The sequence below is a fragment of the Xenia sp. Carnegie-2017 genome, unplaced genomic scaffold (assembly GCF_021976095.1).
Source record: "Xenia sp. Carnegie-2017 unplaced genomic scaffold, XeniaSp_v1 HiC_scaffold_2, whole genome shotgun sequence".
NCBI lineage: Eukaryota > Metazoa > Cnidaria > Anthozoa > Malacalcyonacea > Xeniidae > Xenia > Xenia sp. Carnegie-2017.
In genome coordinates, this window is record NW_025813482.1 from 5831553 (window position 1) to 5850593 (window position 19041).

Below are 19041 nucleotides of genomic sequence, written 5' to 3' on the forward strand. Positions count from 1 at the left end.
AATTTGCATTTAAAAATCAATATATTATGACACTTATATATTAAAATTTACTACAATAATTCTTGATTGCTACATTAAATTTCTAGAATTAATTTATCTACTAAATCAATTAAAATAATATTTTTAATTTAAGTAATAAAATTCATATTCTTCGTCATGCAACCTGATGAAACTTAATTTTGATGCCATAGCTATTTGATAAAAAGCAAACGACCATAATACACAGCTCTTGTTCTGTAACGCAGATCCTTCGTTTGAGGTAGCATACTTTTGTCAGAATGCGAGCCTCTAGGGGCTAAGAATTATTGCAAATTCTGTTTCAGGTTTCTTCAAGTTTAAATAAATAGACCATTTTTTCCTATTCCTACTGCTCAATACGGCACAAAAAAAGAAACCTTTCAAATAAAAAGTGTTGATTTGAAGTGTTTTAATCCCACCAGCTTTTTCATAAATCTAGACGTATGGAGCTTACTGCTTACAGCTTGCAAAACACCATACATTCGAGTTAAGTTCCATCGTGAACTTTGAATAGAAAGTGCATGTTATCCAATGAAATTTTTGCTTCGTTGTGACTCCACTTGCCATCATATATACAACTCAAGCACTTTACAACGATGAAAAGCACAGCACGTGGACATAGTTGAAACCTCTTCCTTTTCTTGGCGTAAATCTTGGTTTCAGTTGCTGTTCATTGATTGAGTTTTCAGAAAATGTTCTGCATTAAAAAAAACAAAACCCGCAATCAAATCAAAAAAATAATGATCGACTAAAACATACGTACAAAATAAAGTATGCAACAATTTGTTTGCCAAAAAGTTGTCATCATGGATCTCATTAAATATATCCTAATAATTTGACACTCGTGGATATTTATAAAATTCATTAATTGTGCAACATTCATAATTCTTTAAAGAATGATCACACAACAAAATATAATACAGCAGCTCATTTTCCGATATATTTACACTTTCAAATACCTTAGAGACAACTTGACAAGCAAAATTTTATATTCTTTACAGGGGCGGATTCAGGAGATTATGAAAGAGGGGAGGCGAACTCTTTGAATTAGTTTGAAAACTGAAACTGGCCTGTCATTTTTTACTATTATTCAATTTGTTGGGGTTTTTCTAGCAAAAGGGGGGGGGGGGCGGCAGATTCACCACCACCCCACCCCCTAAATCCGCCCCTGCTTTAGAATTTCGTGACCACTAGTTTTGTTTAGAAGGTATTTTGAAAGAAAATTGAACAGCTACAATTTATATGGACTAAGGATGGATCCGTTACTGACTTCATGTGTCGTAAGACATTGATTTTCATAAAAAAAATTTACCTTGATAAATATCCAAAAACGTTTCGCATGTAAACTTGAATTGCCCCTGAAAACAGAGTATACGATTAAAAACATAAAAAACAGCTTCGTACAAAATTTATGATAAAACAAAAATAAAGTGACTAACGCCCGTAAATACTAAAAGCTCACTCACACTCACTGAGTAGTGGTTTAAAACCATCTCATAATAATCGAAAACGGCATTTTGCTAAAATGTTTTAAATCAAGCAATCAGAGAGAGAACTCTTGCCATTGATTAGAGAGAACTCGATTTTTATGTCACACTCAATGAGTTTGAAGTATGAGAAAGCTTTTAGAATTAGAGCGTAAGACAACGTTATTTATCCCTCTGCCATTGATCGAACAGTTTGACAATGTACAACATAATCAGAGTTAAAGATGTAATATCTGAATATATCGTACAATATTTATATTTGAGTAACGGTTGCTGAACGCATTATCCAATCAATCAAAAGATAAATTCTTTGAATTTTTCGAACAATAATTCTATACATACGTAGTAAACAAAATATTGTCTTACTGGTGTCTGAATAAGTGATGGCCGTTGACATCGTAGAGTATCTAACATCTCTTCAGGAGATAATGGTACTCCCGCTTCAATCAAGCAACAAGCAGTTTCCACAGCAATGAAGACGCCAGTTCGTCCAACACCAGCGCTATAAAAAACACACAAAGTTATAAACATCCAGAAGAAATTATCTTCAAAGAATTGTCTGAAACATGTTCCAACACCAACTGAGAGAGCACTTTAAAGAATTAAACATTAGTCCAAGACTAATAATGGACTCAGGCAAATGTTATTAAATGATATTAAATTCAATTTTCAACATGTTGTACGTATTTCAACCCACCTACAATGAATAGCAATCGGGCGTGAAGTTGTCGATCGGTACCGACGAACCTCGTTGACAAACTTTAAAAAACTTCGAGAATCCTCAGGTACACCTGAATAATTTAAAGACGTATCGTTAAGAAGGCATTAAAGTCTGACCCAAAGCCCCATAACAGAAATTGAGAAAAAAAGAGATTCAACATGCAAAAATTGATGTTATGCAACGTTTTTATAGCTCTCGTAAAACATATGTGGTGACACTAGACACATTCTCAATAAAATATAAGCAGTTAGGATAGATACATCATCGACTAAATTCTGTTTTAAAGTTCTCATCCAATCCAGTGAGAAAAACATCTAGTTTTCTAGTCAGTTTGTTACCAAAATTATAGCAAGTTTATGAAAATTATAATGGTCGGTAGCTAGGTTAACAACACTGATCATTTAAAGAATTTCACCATTGGTAAATACTTCAGTTGCTTTCTTTTCACGAAAGAAAACTAGGGATCCAAGGATAGTGCAAAGTTTAAAAAACACTGCCTTTCGACTCGTAACATTACTCCATAAACTCCCATTTAATTTTAAGTCATAAGGCGAACATCCATTTACTCCATGGCAAATAAAAACATTTTAAATAAAACTTATCACTAGTTTATAGTCCAACAATTGTTAAACAATATTTGTTATTTCATGAATTTTTGCTCCTAACTAGCTCACAATATTGCACTTAAAACAAACATACCATGATCTGGCCACGCAATGAACTGTAAATGTTGGATACTCCTTTCTTCATCAGTCTGAAAGAAGATAAATTAAAATTTAATGATAGATCAAAACCTAAATAATTTCCTTATTTAAACCTTTCTTCCAGTCATGTAATCGAAACACAATTTAAAATAAGCACAAGTTATTCCCAAGATTTTCCAATGTAAACATCAAAGCACGAAAGAAAAAAATATCGATAAAATTTTGATACCTCAAGATCAGCTACAATCAGTTCACGATAAATGTAGGAGGGCGAATAATCACGTGATGACAAAGGCGACACCTCGAAGTTACCAATTTCAAAATGTTCTCCGCATTCAGGCCAATACTGATGACATTTTGCCTGCAAGTAAACAGAAGCACAACCATATACTTAACTGATGGAATTGCTACGCGTCCACGCAGTACTTCGAGTGACAGTATTTATGCAGACTTTTGCAATGTAAACAGGCTTTTTCTAGAAGCCATAAAAGAATTGCATTCGTGTTGGGCAAACTGTGTGCCCTCCCTCATTGCTTGCTTTGTGTTTGCTACGAGTGCCCTGCACCAAGGGTAAACTATATCAACCACATTGAAGCACCATACCTTTCCATTTTCCATGGTCGTTGTCAACATGACAATCACACTTACGTCTTGGTCCCATATCATCTAATCAATTGATGTAATTTATATTCTCATGAGTAATTTATTTCACGCTGAACGCTGGAGATTTACTGTAACCAATGACAAAAAAGCTTTAAAAACTCTTACTTGCCAGAAATCACCACAAGTGTCTGAGAGAGGGCCTTGTGCAGCTAAATATTCATTTTTCATTCCTGAATAACCTATATCCATCTGAAAAAGTATCATGGAAATAACGCTATTTAAGCTTGTGTAGTGAACAAGTTTATAAAGTGTGAGCCCCTTATTCACGTTACGCCAAGCAAAGATCATTTTATCATACGCGCCAAACTCCTCACAGATCCCCCCCTGATAAAAAACAAAGACATTCATTACCTGAATATGACTGGCGTTAATATAGTCATTTTCTCTATTTATCACAACTCTGTTGTAATCATCTAATAAAAATAATAAATAATAGCAAAATTAAGTAAGAAGCGGGCATAGTGATTAAGTTGTGCTGAAGTGAACCACGACTTATTATTCACGCTGAAGTGAACCACGACTTATCGTTGACGCTGAAGTGAGACCATGACTTATTATTCACGCTGAAGTGAACCACGACTTTTATTCACGCTGAAGGGAACCACGACTTATTATTCACGCTAAAGTGAACCACGACTTATTATTCACGCTAAAGTGAACCACGACTTATTATTCATGCTAAAGTGAACCACGACTTATTATTCACGCTTGAACCACGACTTATTATTCACGCTAAAGTGAACCACGACTTATTATTCACGCTAAAGTGAACCACGACTTATTATTCACGCTGAAGTGAACCACGACTTATTATTCACGCTAAAGTGAACCACGACTTATTATTCATGCTAAAGTGAGCCACGACTTATTATCCACGCTGAAGTGAACCACGACTTATTATTCACGCTAAAGTGAACCACGACTTATTATTCGCGCTAAAGTGAACCACGACTTATTATTCACGCTGAAGTGAACCACGACTTATTATTCACGCTAAAGTGAACCACGACTTATTACGCTAAAGTGAACCACGACTTATTATTCACGCTAAAGTGAACCACGACTTATTATTCACGCTAAAGTGAACCACGACTTATTATTCACGCTAAAGTGAACCACGACTTATTATTCACGCTAAATACAATAATTTAACTGAAGGACTTAAAAAGCGCATTCGTTTGAGATTGAAATGATGGTAAGTCTTTGGCAAATCTTGGGTTTTCCTTCGGTTTCTACCCACTGGGAAGTTGAAGGGTGGAGGATATCTTAATGATAGAGCTCAATACGTGGTGTAACACAAAATATGAAAACCGTTCGAGAATCTGTCATTAAAATATTTCCAATGTACATTAAAATCATCCGAAAATCTAAGAATACTTATGAGGAGAAGATTATAGTTCTTACATGGTAGTATATCACGATATCTGTTCTTTGTTTTATTTCTTGGCAGATGAGCGATTTCTGTTGAAAATTCAAGCTTCTTCTTGGGCATATCCTGCAAAAAACAAACAAGATCCGTAAATTTCTCATTATGAACGAGTATAGTATGTTAGTATGTATATGTTTTATTACAAAAACCTTGACAAAAAAAATACTAAAACAATAGGACTATGCTTTACGCATGATAAGTTGGAGCAGAAAATCCATACTTTTTATATAATATGATAATATATATTGCTTTAGATCACGCTTTTTGAAATACATTTGGCACAAATAAGTATAATGACATTAAAGTCGGGGAAAAGCTACAAGTTGAAGATCCCCAAAGAGTTATTCGAAACAGTTATATGCATTCAAAGTGAAGGCAATTTTACAATATCACGCGTAACTCACGAGCGAAAAAGATAACAAAATTAACTTAACAGACAAGATAAAGCAAATACAAAAAACTCACAACATAAAATTCCAATAAGTCACCATTTTCTAATCCCTAAAAGAAAACAAGAAATATTTTTGATACGTATATCATTGTCGTGATGTACACGGAAAACATTTATTTACCGAGCGTTTATACAACGCAGATTATACAGTAACTAACAAAACACAGAAACGATCAATGATTTCATACAATCATGGAAATATGACATTATTACAATTCTTTAATAAAACTCTCTGCTCATGAACTGAACTATATCTAAACCTTCATAAGACATCCTTCTCTCCCTCTCCCCATCCGCAATATATATACTTTCAAACTAGATCTAACAAAATAAACAGTGTGAACACATTCAAAATATGAAGGTAAACACCTCGTTTCTTAAAACAAAATGCTAGCGCAATTTACTAGTTGCCAAGAAATACCTGTTTAATTTTTCCCATTGACATGAGCAACTGTGAAGATATTCCATAAGTCAAAGAGTGTTTCTTCTCTGAATTCGTTATTTCGTGGTTTTCAATGCTTCCTGTACGCAAATGTTGTAAAACATAAATTGCCATGCTACAGCATTATTAATCTGAAAACAAAACGCATTGACTTCTTACCGAAAGGTCGCACTGAAAGCGTTAAGGTTCTGTTCGTTGCAGATTGGCCAATAGAACGGATAAGACAACATATCTAACACATCATACAAATAGATAAAATTATGCTTTAGGATAAACTTATTTATTCTATATACTATTGTCATTGACCTGCTCATGAGACAGCTGTTCAGCTTTTCTTCCATTAATATAAACAATTTCATCACCTTCTTGCAATTGTGGGTCACACATGCTGGCCTAAATAAAAAGTAAAAAACTCGTTTTGTACGAGATCCGTTTGAAATTGTGGACGAAAAAAGTACGCGAGTTTTACACCTATACATTTCCTTGATTGTAGACAAAATTTGCCTTCTTGATGTTTGAGGTAGCCTTACAAAGATAACAGATGAATTGAAATAGGCAAGGCTGCGCTTCTTTGGCTGTGTAATGAGGAGTGAAGAGGACTATTTGGGAAGACAGATGTTGAAGATAGCAGTGCCAGGGTAGAGAAGAGAAAGGTCACGCATGCACGTCAGAGGCGGATGGACGTGGTAAAGAAGGATATGAGGAACATTGATGAGATACAAGAGAATGTGATTAAAAGAGCAAATTGGAGAGAAAAAACGCGGTATGACGAACAACCAAAAGGAGAAAAAGAAGATGCTTTTAATACTACAGACTATTCTTTGATATTCGTAATGCTGATTATATTTAAAACTTAACATTACACCAAGTTTCATTACTCGCTCAGATCATGAGTACTATCCAATAGAACTGCGTGATTTGATAAAATTGAGAATAGAAATGGTGATGCGACTATAGTTTGAGAGAGTTCCAGTTCCAAATTTAAAGAAAACATACATACTTAAGAAACTTTCTATTTCCTTAAGTCCAAATCTATTAAAAATATAAATTCTTACCGGAGAATTCTGAGCAATTTGAGTTATGATTGGTTTCAAATTTTGGTCAGCACCCCCCTTTAAAAAAATTTTCAATATAAAAAAGTGTATTGACCCATCTTGTTTTGCAATATTCGACTATTGTTGGTTGCTGCTTAGCTCAATGTTACCTTAAAGTTTAATCCAAATTGACCATTATTGTTCGGTTTCACACTGAAAACAAACATACAAAAAATATAGTTTTGCTTCTTGATAAACATCAATAATAAAAGCGCATGCGTGACAAATATCCATGCAATAATAAGTTTTACCTGACGTCAAGTAGACCTTCATCGTTGAGTATACCATTCATCTGTAAAGTAAATTTATTAAGTATAACGACAACATACTGGTATGTAGCGTAATAGCAAAATATAATTCATCCAAAATATCAGCTAGTAAACAATTAACAGTTTGACTTTATTTTTTCAGCTTGCAGCCATTTATTAACTACAATTAACCCACTGATATCTTCAGCTGCATAATCTACAATGCCTACATAATACAATCTTTAGCTACTACATTCTAATCTAACTTAAAGTATAATTTTTTTCATATACAGAACTTACTGCTACATCTCAATGTTTTTAGATACAGCCCATAGTTTTCGTTGCTTATCTATACAGTAAGCTGCTGTCTCTCATAGCTAAGATACACAATCTTCAGTTTTTTTCACTTGCTTTATCTGCCAGCCTGCTGCTATCTCTAAATGTTTTTTAAAGGTTGTTATTGCCTTTATTCTAACTATGCTCCTTGTTCTTTGTTCCAGCAATGCAACATAACCTGCATTAGTTGTATAACCCATACGGCTGTCATAACTTTTTTCAACCATAAATTATGGTTACTAACTATACTTGATGTTACTAACTATACTTTATGTTACTAACTATACTTTAGGTAAAAACATGTAGCAGCTGCATTATTCAGTGGTAATGTCTGCATTGACCTAATCCGTCTTTACAACAGGATAAACAATGATTAATAGAATTGCACAACACGTGACAAAAGAGACAAAGAGTTGTTAGAGTGAAAAATACATTCATGCAATGTGATTTTGGCCGCGTCCATGCATAAGAATGCTAAACACTTACCTCAGTCACATGCCTGCGAGCAGGTGATAGACTACTCGGAGACTTAAATTCGTTATCTGATCGATGCATTGCATCATAGCTAAAAATGAAAGAAAGTTTATGTTTAAAATTAATGCTTCAATACATACATTCAGAATTCATTTGCCTTCAAAACTATGTACAAAGTTATTCATATAAAGCAGCCAAATTTCGTTAATTAAAACAATACAAAATTTTAGGTACAAACAAAAATAACGATTTTTCTTGTCTTTATCTCTAGGGAAACTTAACGACAAGTATCGTCAAATCTCGATCGTAATCTTCAGATCGATAAGCAAAAACAGACATACATATACATTCTTTTGTACCTTCCTTGCGTTGTCGACATGGATGCAACATCTGAATCAACGTCAATATAAAACGTACTGGAACCTACAATTCATACATACGTAGTGTATTTGTTGTAGCAGAAAAGTAATCAACGCCATGAAACTAAAAAAGCTTGCTATACAGAAAAAATTATGACACTAATTGTGATTTCAAAATTAAAAGTGCAAGATTCACACTTTCAAAGTGTTCTCGAAACACCATGTTTTTCTACTCTATAAATACAGTCTGTTGCGAGTGTGTCCTTGTTATGCCCTTCATACACACATATATAGTAAATAATTTTAGCACTCACCGAATGATCTAGTTGAATTTCGTCTTAAGCTTGTTCTAAATAAAATACAGCAAAGAAGTAAAGGACGATAGATTTGAGACAAATAAAGGATGATACAAGACAAATATACAGGTGGCTTTCCCGGCTTCTCAAGTACACAGACGACTTAAGTCTGGGAGAATATAGTACAAACAGCATTTTAACATTGAAGAAACAATTGAACGGCAACACTTTCAAACAAACCTTTGAAAGGGTATTTCTTTTCGAACGCTTCGTTTTCCTGCTTCAACAGCTTGAAATTCAGTTCTACCTCTAAATGAACACAGACATTATTGTTGTAATGACACTGTAAAAAATTAAAATACTGAATTATCGTAACCTCGAACAAGATTTCAAAAACTCATTTAACCTTTCACTACACTAACGAAAACAAATATTTCCAAATCTAATCGTGATATTCAAATTTATATTTCTGATAGGCTTATTTATCTGTTTAAGCATATTACGTGAAGTCGTAATCACAACATCTGCATCACTTGGATGTAAACTGAAACAAAATATTTTTGGCAAACTCCATTGTGATCTTCGAATGTGTTTTTTAAAAATAATCCTTGCAAAAAAAATGCCAATCGGGTGACTTGTAACATCTCACACATCGATAGTTCACCATGATTCTTTAATGTGATGCATGCAAATAAAAAAGAGCTAGGGTTCAGGGCGAAACCAAAAACAGAGAGTTTAGATAGATCATGCTAGTTGGCCAGGTAAGTAAATTCTTCAAAGAAGCTAGTGAAGAAGTGGCTCGTATTATGCATAAGGTCACTGAGCAAAAAGAACAATGATTCAAACTACCACTCGATGATTTTTTACAAAACAAATGGATCTGTAGCGAGTGCGCATGGTGATGTGTGATGATGAATTTACAATGATGTTCGATGAGCATTAAAGCTCTCAAATCACGTGTTGAATCACGCGAAACTTAAGTGATCGGCAGTCTTCAGACAGTTATCGACATAATACGAAAAGGAAATATAGTAAATTTGTAGAATATGAAATGAAGAACATATATAAACGAGGAAATCGTAACTATGTCGTTCATTTCCACCGACTGTGTTGCTTCGTAATCAATGAATTAAGTTCTAAGTTTTTTGATTTACAATTAACATTTGACCAAAAACTGGAGAAAAAGACAGTTATGATAATTCTACTAAAAAATAACTATATTCATACCTGTACTTGTAAGTAGATCCGAATCGAATAAGTTTTGGTCTTTCCCTCAGTCGTTGTCGATAATTCTGTCTACATACAACAAATGATGAAAAATGTAGAAGAATTGTAAAATAACAAAGAATAAGATACTGGCGTTTGCGAGTGAAAACAATTTGAATGCATACAAGCAAATTGTGGACTTATAAATAATGCACGTCCATCACATTTGAGATGTAGATGTGCGGTAAAAACATCTCGACATAAATGACAATAGGGACATTACAGATTCACAATTATCCCATGTGTACTCGAGGTTGTTTTACTTGATAAGATCTGTAGCGACTGCTTGAAAATAAGTATAGATATTTTTTGTTTCGTCACACCTAAACTTTAAACTTTTCATTTTCTAAAATAACTGTATAGTTTATCATACAAGTGGTTAATTTGGGAAAACAGCGTTAAAGGTATATCACAGTGGATAATAAATTGCACGCATGGGATATTCGTGGATCTGTGACGTTTGAAAAATAATATAATGAATACGCGTGATCTACATCTCGGGCGAAAATTCTTCGACAAGTTAAACTTCTAAAACTTTGCTCGCCACGTTTTTCTTTTAAATTATTCAAACAGTTATATTACAAAAACAAAAAAGTGAGACTATTGTTGTAATAAAGATGACAGTGAATAGTTTATTGGATATATTGGATAAGAATTACGATTAATTGGAAAAAAAGTATAAATAAACGAAGCTTCTAAAAAACCTGGTTTACACGAACGAAATAAGTATAATAAAATAGAGACTTTGTCGTGGTGACAAATCTAAAATAAGAGAAATTGCCATGGTGGATGGCAAAAATAAACTAAGAGTTTTAAAAAGAACTGTTTTAAAGCGAAAAGACACATGCATTTCTGCAGACTATACTCATCACGTGTTAACGTCTGCTAAACAAGAACTTAAACACGATGCATTTCTGCAGACTATACTTCTCACGTGTCAACGTCTGCTAAACAAGAACTTAAACACGATGCATTTCTGCAGACTATACGTTAACGTCTGCTAAACAAGAACTTAAACACGATGCATGCAGACTATACTCATCACGTTTAACGTCTGCTAAACGAGAACTTAAAACGATGCATTTCTGCAGATTATACTCATCACGTGTTAACGTCTGCTAAACGAGAACTTAAACACGATGCATTTCTGCAGACTATACTCATCACGTGTTAACGTCTGCTAAACAAGAACTTAAAATCAATCAATACTTATAATGGCAACGTCATTAGCGTCAAAAGCAAACGGACATGACGTTCACTTTTTCTTCAAGAACAAAAGAACATTTAAATAAAATGACGATTTCTATGTCTTTCTAAACCTCTAGAGCAAACAAAACTAAAGTATTGTCATTCACGTTTATTATACACGTGTGATTCAGGCATAAGTACAAACAATGTTTGCAAAATTCTGCAAAAAAATAAGATTGGAACTAATAATGTGCGCACACTTGGTCATAGAGATTTTGGCAACAATACACAAAAGTAGCATGCAGTAAAAGAAAAGGATAAATCTTCACAAACCTATAAAATGTGTGATGTGCCACTGCATTTTTCCATAAACATTTACAGCTCGCCAACGAAGACATAATGAATTCAACAATCGTTTTCAATGAAGAATGATTCTAGATATAACGAAGGAATAGCTTATCGAAAGACCGATATGCGTTAATTACATAAACAAATTGAAACAACATAATACAATGGCAGACATTGCATAAATTGAAAGAAATATGGTGTTAAATTCATTATACATAGCTAAGACCAGTTAGCTACGTATGTATAGAAAGCTAGATCTGAGATAATTAAAACGATGATATGTTTTTATATTTACGTATCTTTATTTTCATGAAAGATGAGTACATCTTGATCCTATACCTGACCATGGCAGTTGCATCAAGGGGTGATCATACATCCATGTTCTGCTACATTAGTTTCTGTTATGCCACACACACATGAATACTACGCAATATTTCGTAATAGCTTACCCTGTCAACGTCAGGCAAGAGCTGGATTCTAAAATATTTCCTATTAAATGATATTTTTTCAATTCTTGACCTAAATTGGGAAAATTAGTATCACATATAACAAACAATGGCAACTTAATAATCATTTAGTATATTAATCAAAAAAGATAACAATCATTACCAAATGAAAATATTAAGCCGTGTGTGATCACGAAAAACCTTGATTCCTTCAGAACAAACATAAACTTCAATATTACAGCCCTCGGAGTCCTGAAAACAAAAAAACACACAACACATTTAAGAACTAAGGATCAAAAGATGGTGCAAAGTTTTAGAAAAACGCCGAGTTGTAATTGGAAGTATTTTTTTGCTAGTAACAATAATTAAAATGTTTTATTATAGACATTTATTTCATTTCTTGCTAATTTCCAATAACCAGTGGCTGTCTTGCTGTCCCCGTTTATAAACAGTCGTCTTACTAGTCCTAATTGTACCGATTTTGGAGTAAATAGCTCGCTCAGTTACAAATCAAAGAAATCAACTGAGCATGCGCAGTCCACTTGATTAATTTTCCCACTTTATCTCGATTGTCTGAAGCTTGCTAATGGCTCACCCAAAATCACAAATTTCTATCGAAACTTTACACTAATAAACTAAACAACAAATAAAATTGACTAAAACGATTCCAGTGTTTCCTTAAATACAAAAATGTAAATTTTCTTGCTGGCATTTAAATGGCCAGCAAGTTTTTTTGAAGAACCTGAGGTGAGAGCTTTTAAAACGTCAAATACTTTCATGTTTAAGCTGGTTATTGCGTTTACACAGTTAATAAATCATAGCGTGATTTATATCTGATTTACCTTTGCTTTTTGTACCTCTGAACCATAAATTTCTAATCGCTTGGCTATTTCCAAAAATTTCAACTCTGCTTTCGCTGGGCTCAGTCCTCTAGAGAAAAAACCGTTCTAAATTATGCATAAATTATGCATAATTTATGCATAAAGTTTAACTTAATGCATATACATCATGGAAAAAATCATCATCACGCAGAAGCGAACAAAAACTTAACAATACTTTAACATACTCACATTTGTTTTTTATGATAATAGAAAACTCGTTCTTCAAATTCATTTGTCTACAAAATATATACAAATATAATAAACAGTTTTTATTTCTAAAGAGTACGTATGTACAAGCATAAAAATATATAGCTGCTAGGAAAAGGCGATTGCTAAAATTAGTGATTTAAATTTCTGGTTATTTTAAAGAAAAGAGAAATACAAAAAACATATAATTAAAGGGGAGAGGACATACCTGTTTGGGTACAAATTGGTAGTCACTAATGTATTGATCTAGCATGTTATCTGGATGATAATCTCCATTTTCAGCTAAAATAGAAGCAATTTTAGTCAGGCAAGAATGTGCTGAATGCATTTCATACATTCATACATTTTTTAAACTTAAACTTAAACAAACCACCTCTTCTCTTTATTTAAATTGTCAATTTGTTTGCACTTACAAATATGTTGAATTTAAATGAAGAAAACTAAACTCACATTGAACTATCAATGAGGATAGTTGAGCAGCAGTGTCTTCAGGACATGATAATCTAAAACAAAACATTAAGTCACATGTCTTAAATATAGGGACATAACCATGAAATTTTTATGGGGTGCATGAGATTTTTGTGTATTCGCCAATATACAATACAGGCCAAGAGTAAGGCCACTTTCAGTTTCTTTTAAAAACAGAAACGACGCATGAACAAGGTAGTAGTATTATGTAATTTAGCAAAACAACTTTTGTCTCTCTTTCTGAGCGATTTATTACATCGCTAGCTACATCAAAATAACAGAACTAAAAAATATAAGGATCCATAAGGATCATCAAATAGCCTCAACCATTGGCCTCAACAGTTGCTCATCTGTTGACGTGGAATAAACTAGACTGAAACGTGAGATCTCGTTAACCATCAACCTGCAGAGATGCTGAAAAATGAATGGCAGAGGCTACCAAGTATACATGTTCAAAAACTTTAAAGCTGAATGCTCCACAACAAAAGGCAACCTGCGACCTTTTTATAAAAGTTTTATATAGTGTAAGTGAAATGTTAATTGAAACGTTTGTCGATTAATAGTAATGGACATAACATGTAACATCATTTCTTGTTAATATTATGTTTTGTGTGAACACAAGTGTTCATTTGTCATTGTTATTTTTTTAATTACTGATGGTGGCCCTAAAATTTCAACCTGTAGTATATTTAGCTTTTACAACAAGTATGGCAAAAAATTATTCACCATAACAAGACTGAATAAAAAATACAATCGAAAATTACCTTCCATTGTTTAGATCCTTTTTTATGCTCAAAAACATATGATACCTAAAAACAAATTGAAAAAACAATAACTTATTTCATATTCTGCCTTTGATATGTCTTATCTCGGCAATTTTATCCATTCTATTTATGCTAACAGAATATATACCCAATGCACTGAATATTTTAATTGAATAGTATTTTTTAGTGACCATTATTAAAATGGTAGGATACGTACACATGAATTAGCTAACTGCTACATTGTATCTTTTAGTGATTTCTAATCGACTTTTCTCACACGTCGCGAGGCATGGCACGACGAGTATGGGTAAAAGAAGAGGTCTGAGACGTAAATAATTCAAAAAGTGAATGTTTATTGCCGCAAAATGGAAAAGTTTTTTACAACGAATTTCGTTGTTGAATTTCATTGAAATGTCAAAATGATAACCATCAAATTTACTAAACAACACGCATAAACCACGAAGATATTATATAAATGATAACACACAAAGTATCGCGTACCTTGTTAAATCTTCAGCAACTTTTGATGGCTCTGTTGGGAAAAATCGTACGCCAAACGCCAAATTGTATGGCGGTCCTTGTCCTATTTCCATGAGAGCATTGTACAGTTAATTATTTTTTGAAAAGAAGCTCTGTTGAATTGAATTGCAGAGGACTATTTGCTTACAAATGGCTTACAAAATAGTACAAATAAATGATGATGATTTCACAACAACAGAACAAAAATAAATGGTCGAACTATATTTTACCCATGACGCAATATACAAACACAATAAAACAAAAGTAATACCTCGTAACTGTTTTCTTATTATCCTGTCATGTTCTAACCATTCCTAAACACAAGGTGTTGGGTGTATCAAAAAACTAGACAATTTTTAATCAAGCCATAAATTTAGCTAAACAACTCAGAGATTTGTGCTAGTGTTGGTACCTATGCATCTTCAATTAAACACTAAAAATAAAAAGAAAATTCGACCTCGAAAAACGATAGAGTACGCGCCAGTAGCGGATCTAGGGGTAGTCACAGCGAGCAGCAACGAGCAAAATATATTAAAGCTGCTTAATTTTAAGTTCAAAGTACTTTCAGAAAAACACTATTGGTTTTGAATTCTAAAGAATATAATTTTACCAATGGATTTGTCTCTGAGGGGCTTAGAAATGTAAATGTATTCCAAAATGTGCAGCAGTAATTTATTTTGACTAACCCTAGATCCGCCACTGGTACGCGCTTAGCAAAACCTCATTTTGAAGGGTTTGTGCAAGCATGAATGAGGTGATAGAATCAATTTTCATTTCATTGGATGAAAGTTTAGGTCTTGATTTACAAAGAAAGAAAATTTCAGAAAATTTTAGAATGAGTAAATCCTCCGCACAGATGCATAAACCTGAGTGATTTTATGTTTTATCTCAAAGCTTATCTTTACATGACTATTTTCATGAACGAATGACCTCCTGCACTTCAATGCATTTACACAAAGAGCGTACGTAAATGTATCAAAGTGCATTAATGCTTTAATCCTCTTTTTCCATACTATTGTTCAAAAAAAGGCAATGTTAATTACACCAAGAGGAACGAAAGCAATTTTTCATGCATAAAATCATTCTTGCACGATAAAGGTCACAAGTTAAAACAGAAAATAGCCTAAGTTTACGCGCATGCGCGGCGCACGTACTCGTCATTAAATTTTCAATGTCATTTCTTTAGTACAAAAGTTTAGTAGAAGTATTATATGACTTTCTTATTAAATCCCCTATCGTCATTATACTAATGTTCATCACTTGTTGCAAATTAAAAAACATTGATCATTTTAACCCATAGCCAGGAGCACATCCCCCCCCCCAAAAAAAAATGAAGGGGCTCTACATCCTGGGATCAAATATTGTGGTATCTTTATTTGTAAAAGTCCACAATTTTAGTCTGACCAACTATCTCCTCTGTCAGTTTTTGAACCAACTTTTTTTACACACATATACATATCACAAGTGCTGGGTGGTTCTTACACCTTCAACTTCTTAATTTGTACCCCCTGGGTGTGAAGAAACACATGCTACAGCTGATTACAGTCTAAATTGATGACATAAATTATCTCATCATAATTCATGTTATGTGTGATAGAAACAATTATCAAGCTTCATAACACTTTTTAAAAATGGTCAATACTTCATGAATATATTACAGCACAGGAAGAAAAAGAGTAGCAACACACAGCAAAATAAATCTTGTTGATGCAAGACTGATAGGTTACAGTGAAAATTTTATGCTTGTTCATGTCCCATTTCCTAATAAAAAGCACTGTTTAATATTGTTGATAAATAAGAACAGTTATTGTACAATACAGTGTGTGAATTAGTTCAGAAAAAACGATGTGCAATTTTTTTGATAAAAGTGTTTCTTTAGAGGCATAATCAAATCGATATTACATTAATTATTATATAGCGCTAATTGCTAAATTAATAGTTTTAAAGTGAACAAACTCATATGATTTACGACAGTGTTTTTTGTTAAAACCACTGATTTTTGCACATCATTTGAAAAAGTGATGTGCAATTGTTTACATTTTAGCTAAAACAATGTGCAAATTGCACATTGCACACCTTTAATTTGCACACTGGTACAAGATAATGTTGATGCACCTAAATAATTGATACACCACAGACTCAGTATTATGGCTGAGAAGTAAGTCAATATCATAATATACTCACAAACTTTGCTGTGGAATTGCGATAAAATTTCAAACCAAAGTAATCTGGTTCAGCCAGATTTAGCTCATTAATTATCCTTTTGAAAAGCATGCCACCACTTGAGTTGCTCTGTTATGAGAAAAGAATGCATAAACATCACAAAGCAGAAAGCTACTTATGATGTAGCTTTGGCAAATTCAGGTCACATATGTACATGCATAACATATTCTCTAATACATGTATATTACTTATATGCTAATGTATTTATTAGAGAAGCAATTTGAACAAGTAGCTTTATTAAAGGCTTTGATAGATTTCTGCTTTTAATTGAAACAAATAGTACCATGTGATACAGGACATGAATAAAAGATTTACAAAAAAGTACCAATTCAAACTTGTTTAGCCATTTCAATTTATTTGTTGTCAAATGAATAATAGCATTTCAATCTAACAGTTGGTAAAAAGCTTTAAATGTTAACAAGAACTTGAAGTGTTGAAATGAGGCCACATAATCTTCTTATAGCTTCAACATTTATTTTTAATGACAATAAAACAAACAAAAAGTTCTTGAAAACAAAACAAAATTTTTTGTGTGTGAATATAGCTATGAAAAACACAGATATTTCAAAATAACAGAATACCGTTTGAAGTCAGTATTCTAAATCTCAGATGATATGCGCAAATCGTTCTGCAGCAATTATTACTTTATCTGTTCCTAAAACACTTCAGTGTTAAGCGCTATTTTACATGAGAGAATATAATAATTTTCTTTGAAAAATCTTGAACAACAAGAGTAATAACGCTGTTCACGATGGTGTGGGAAAATGAGAATTGCAACTATAAGAAATATACATCAAATTTGCGACAAGCACTTTACGACATTACTTATAGCAATGTGTCTTTCATTTTTTGCCATACTTACATGCATGCAGAAGACTATTGAAAGTATTCGTTGAAATGTTTTACTGAAACGGTGACCACTGACCGTCCAGACATTTCGTGATAATCTTATTTATTCAAAATTCAAAATATGAACGTAAAATTGATTGTTGAAATAAATTACGGTATTTACTTTGACAGAACTCATTAAAACAAAAAAATATCGCACACATTAATCTCCAGTGCCATTTATGTCAGACAGTAAAAACTGTAATTTAAATTTTAATCTGATTGAGATCATGTGTCTTTCTATTGTCTTCGGTTTTCCTTGAATGTTATATAAAATATGCAAAACGATTATTTTAAATTGAGCGAATATAAAACATTGAAAAGATAATTAAAAACCACTCAAGAAATTTTGATTCTTCTAAAGCCTGTATACGGCAACACAAATATGCTCAAATTACAGATAGAAAACAAAACGTATACAACACACCTCAATCTCCACTTCGAAATGAGAGTCGTCAAGCAATTTGACAATACAGCGAACAAATTTAGTAGGTACAAGTTTGTTTATAAAGATAGAAGGTCCGGTGTTTGAATTCGAACTTTGTAGGTCGCGTCTTGGGTTAAACAATCTGCCTGCCATTGGAGGAATTTCATGTATAATCTCTGTACAATAATATAATTAACAAACGCACTCTTTTACATAACGTTTAAACGTTAAAATGAAAATACCAAAGGCCAATTAGTTCATAAGGCATGTTTCAGCATTGATGAGAAGTGTTTTGTTGCCAAGCTATCCGGTCATGTGACGTAGCGTTGTGGCTTGTGTATTTCCTGTTATTTCACCGTCATTGGTAGAATTTCCACCAAGACGATCTTGTAGTAATTATTTGTACAAATTCCAATTGTTTTTTCTAAATTTTGAATTAATCGTGCAAATATATTCTTCACCCAAGTCTGTGGAATGCTGATAATCATTCATCATCAGCTTCAATTTTCAAATCGTGTGAAACTCGATTCTTTTTTTCAACCGTTTGTCTTCACAAAACTGCTCGTCTGAAAATGCTATCTTGCCAAAGGTTCACAAGTTCATGACATGTCTACGCCTGATGAGCAGAGCAGAGCAAAACATCCTTCAAGTCACTATAAATTCAACATAGGAAAATTTTTCTGGGTTCACTTTT

General features: G+C 33.1%; 1 protein-coding gene across 1 annotated transcript; it reads right to left on the minus strand.

The window, feature by feature from the left end:
* Nucleotides 1-2: 2 nt before the first annotated feature.
* LOC124439924 (tyrosine-protein phosphatase non-receptor type 4-like) lies at nt 3-18709 on the minus strand. Its single transcript, XM_046990219.1, has 34 exons — nt 18348-18709; nt 16994-17101; nt 15081-15123; nt 14792-14873; nt 14291-14335; nt 13509-13561; nt 13267-13340; nt 13041-13087; nt 12813-12900; nt 12134-12222; nt 11974-12043; nt 11510-11610; nt 9950-10018; nt 8963-9031; nt 8741-8775; nt 8427-8490; nt 8080-8158; nt 7261-7301; nt 7120-7162; nt 6971-7027; nt 6222-6308; nt 6075-6147; nt 5895-5995; nt 5488-5523; nt 4998-5088; nt 3945-4006; nt 3699-3782; nt 3534-3596; nt 3160-3291; nt 2926-2980; nt 2203-2296; nt 1872-2007; nt 1331-1376; nt 3-715 (listed from the first exon to the last, which is right to left on the minus strand). The coding sequence occupies exons 1-34, from the start codon at nt 18498-18500 to the stop codon at nt 678-680; spliced, it is 2508 nt and encodes an 835-aa protein (XP_046846175.1). The 5' UTR covers nt 18501-18709; the 3' UTR covers nt 3-677.
* Between the last annotated feature and the right edge of the window lie 332 nt (nt 18710-19041).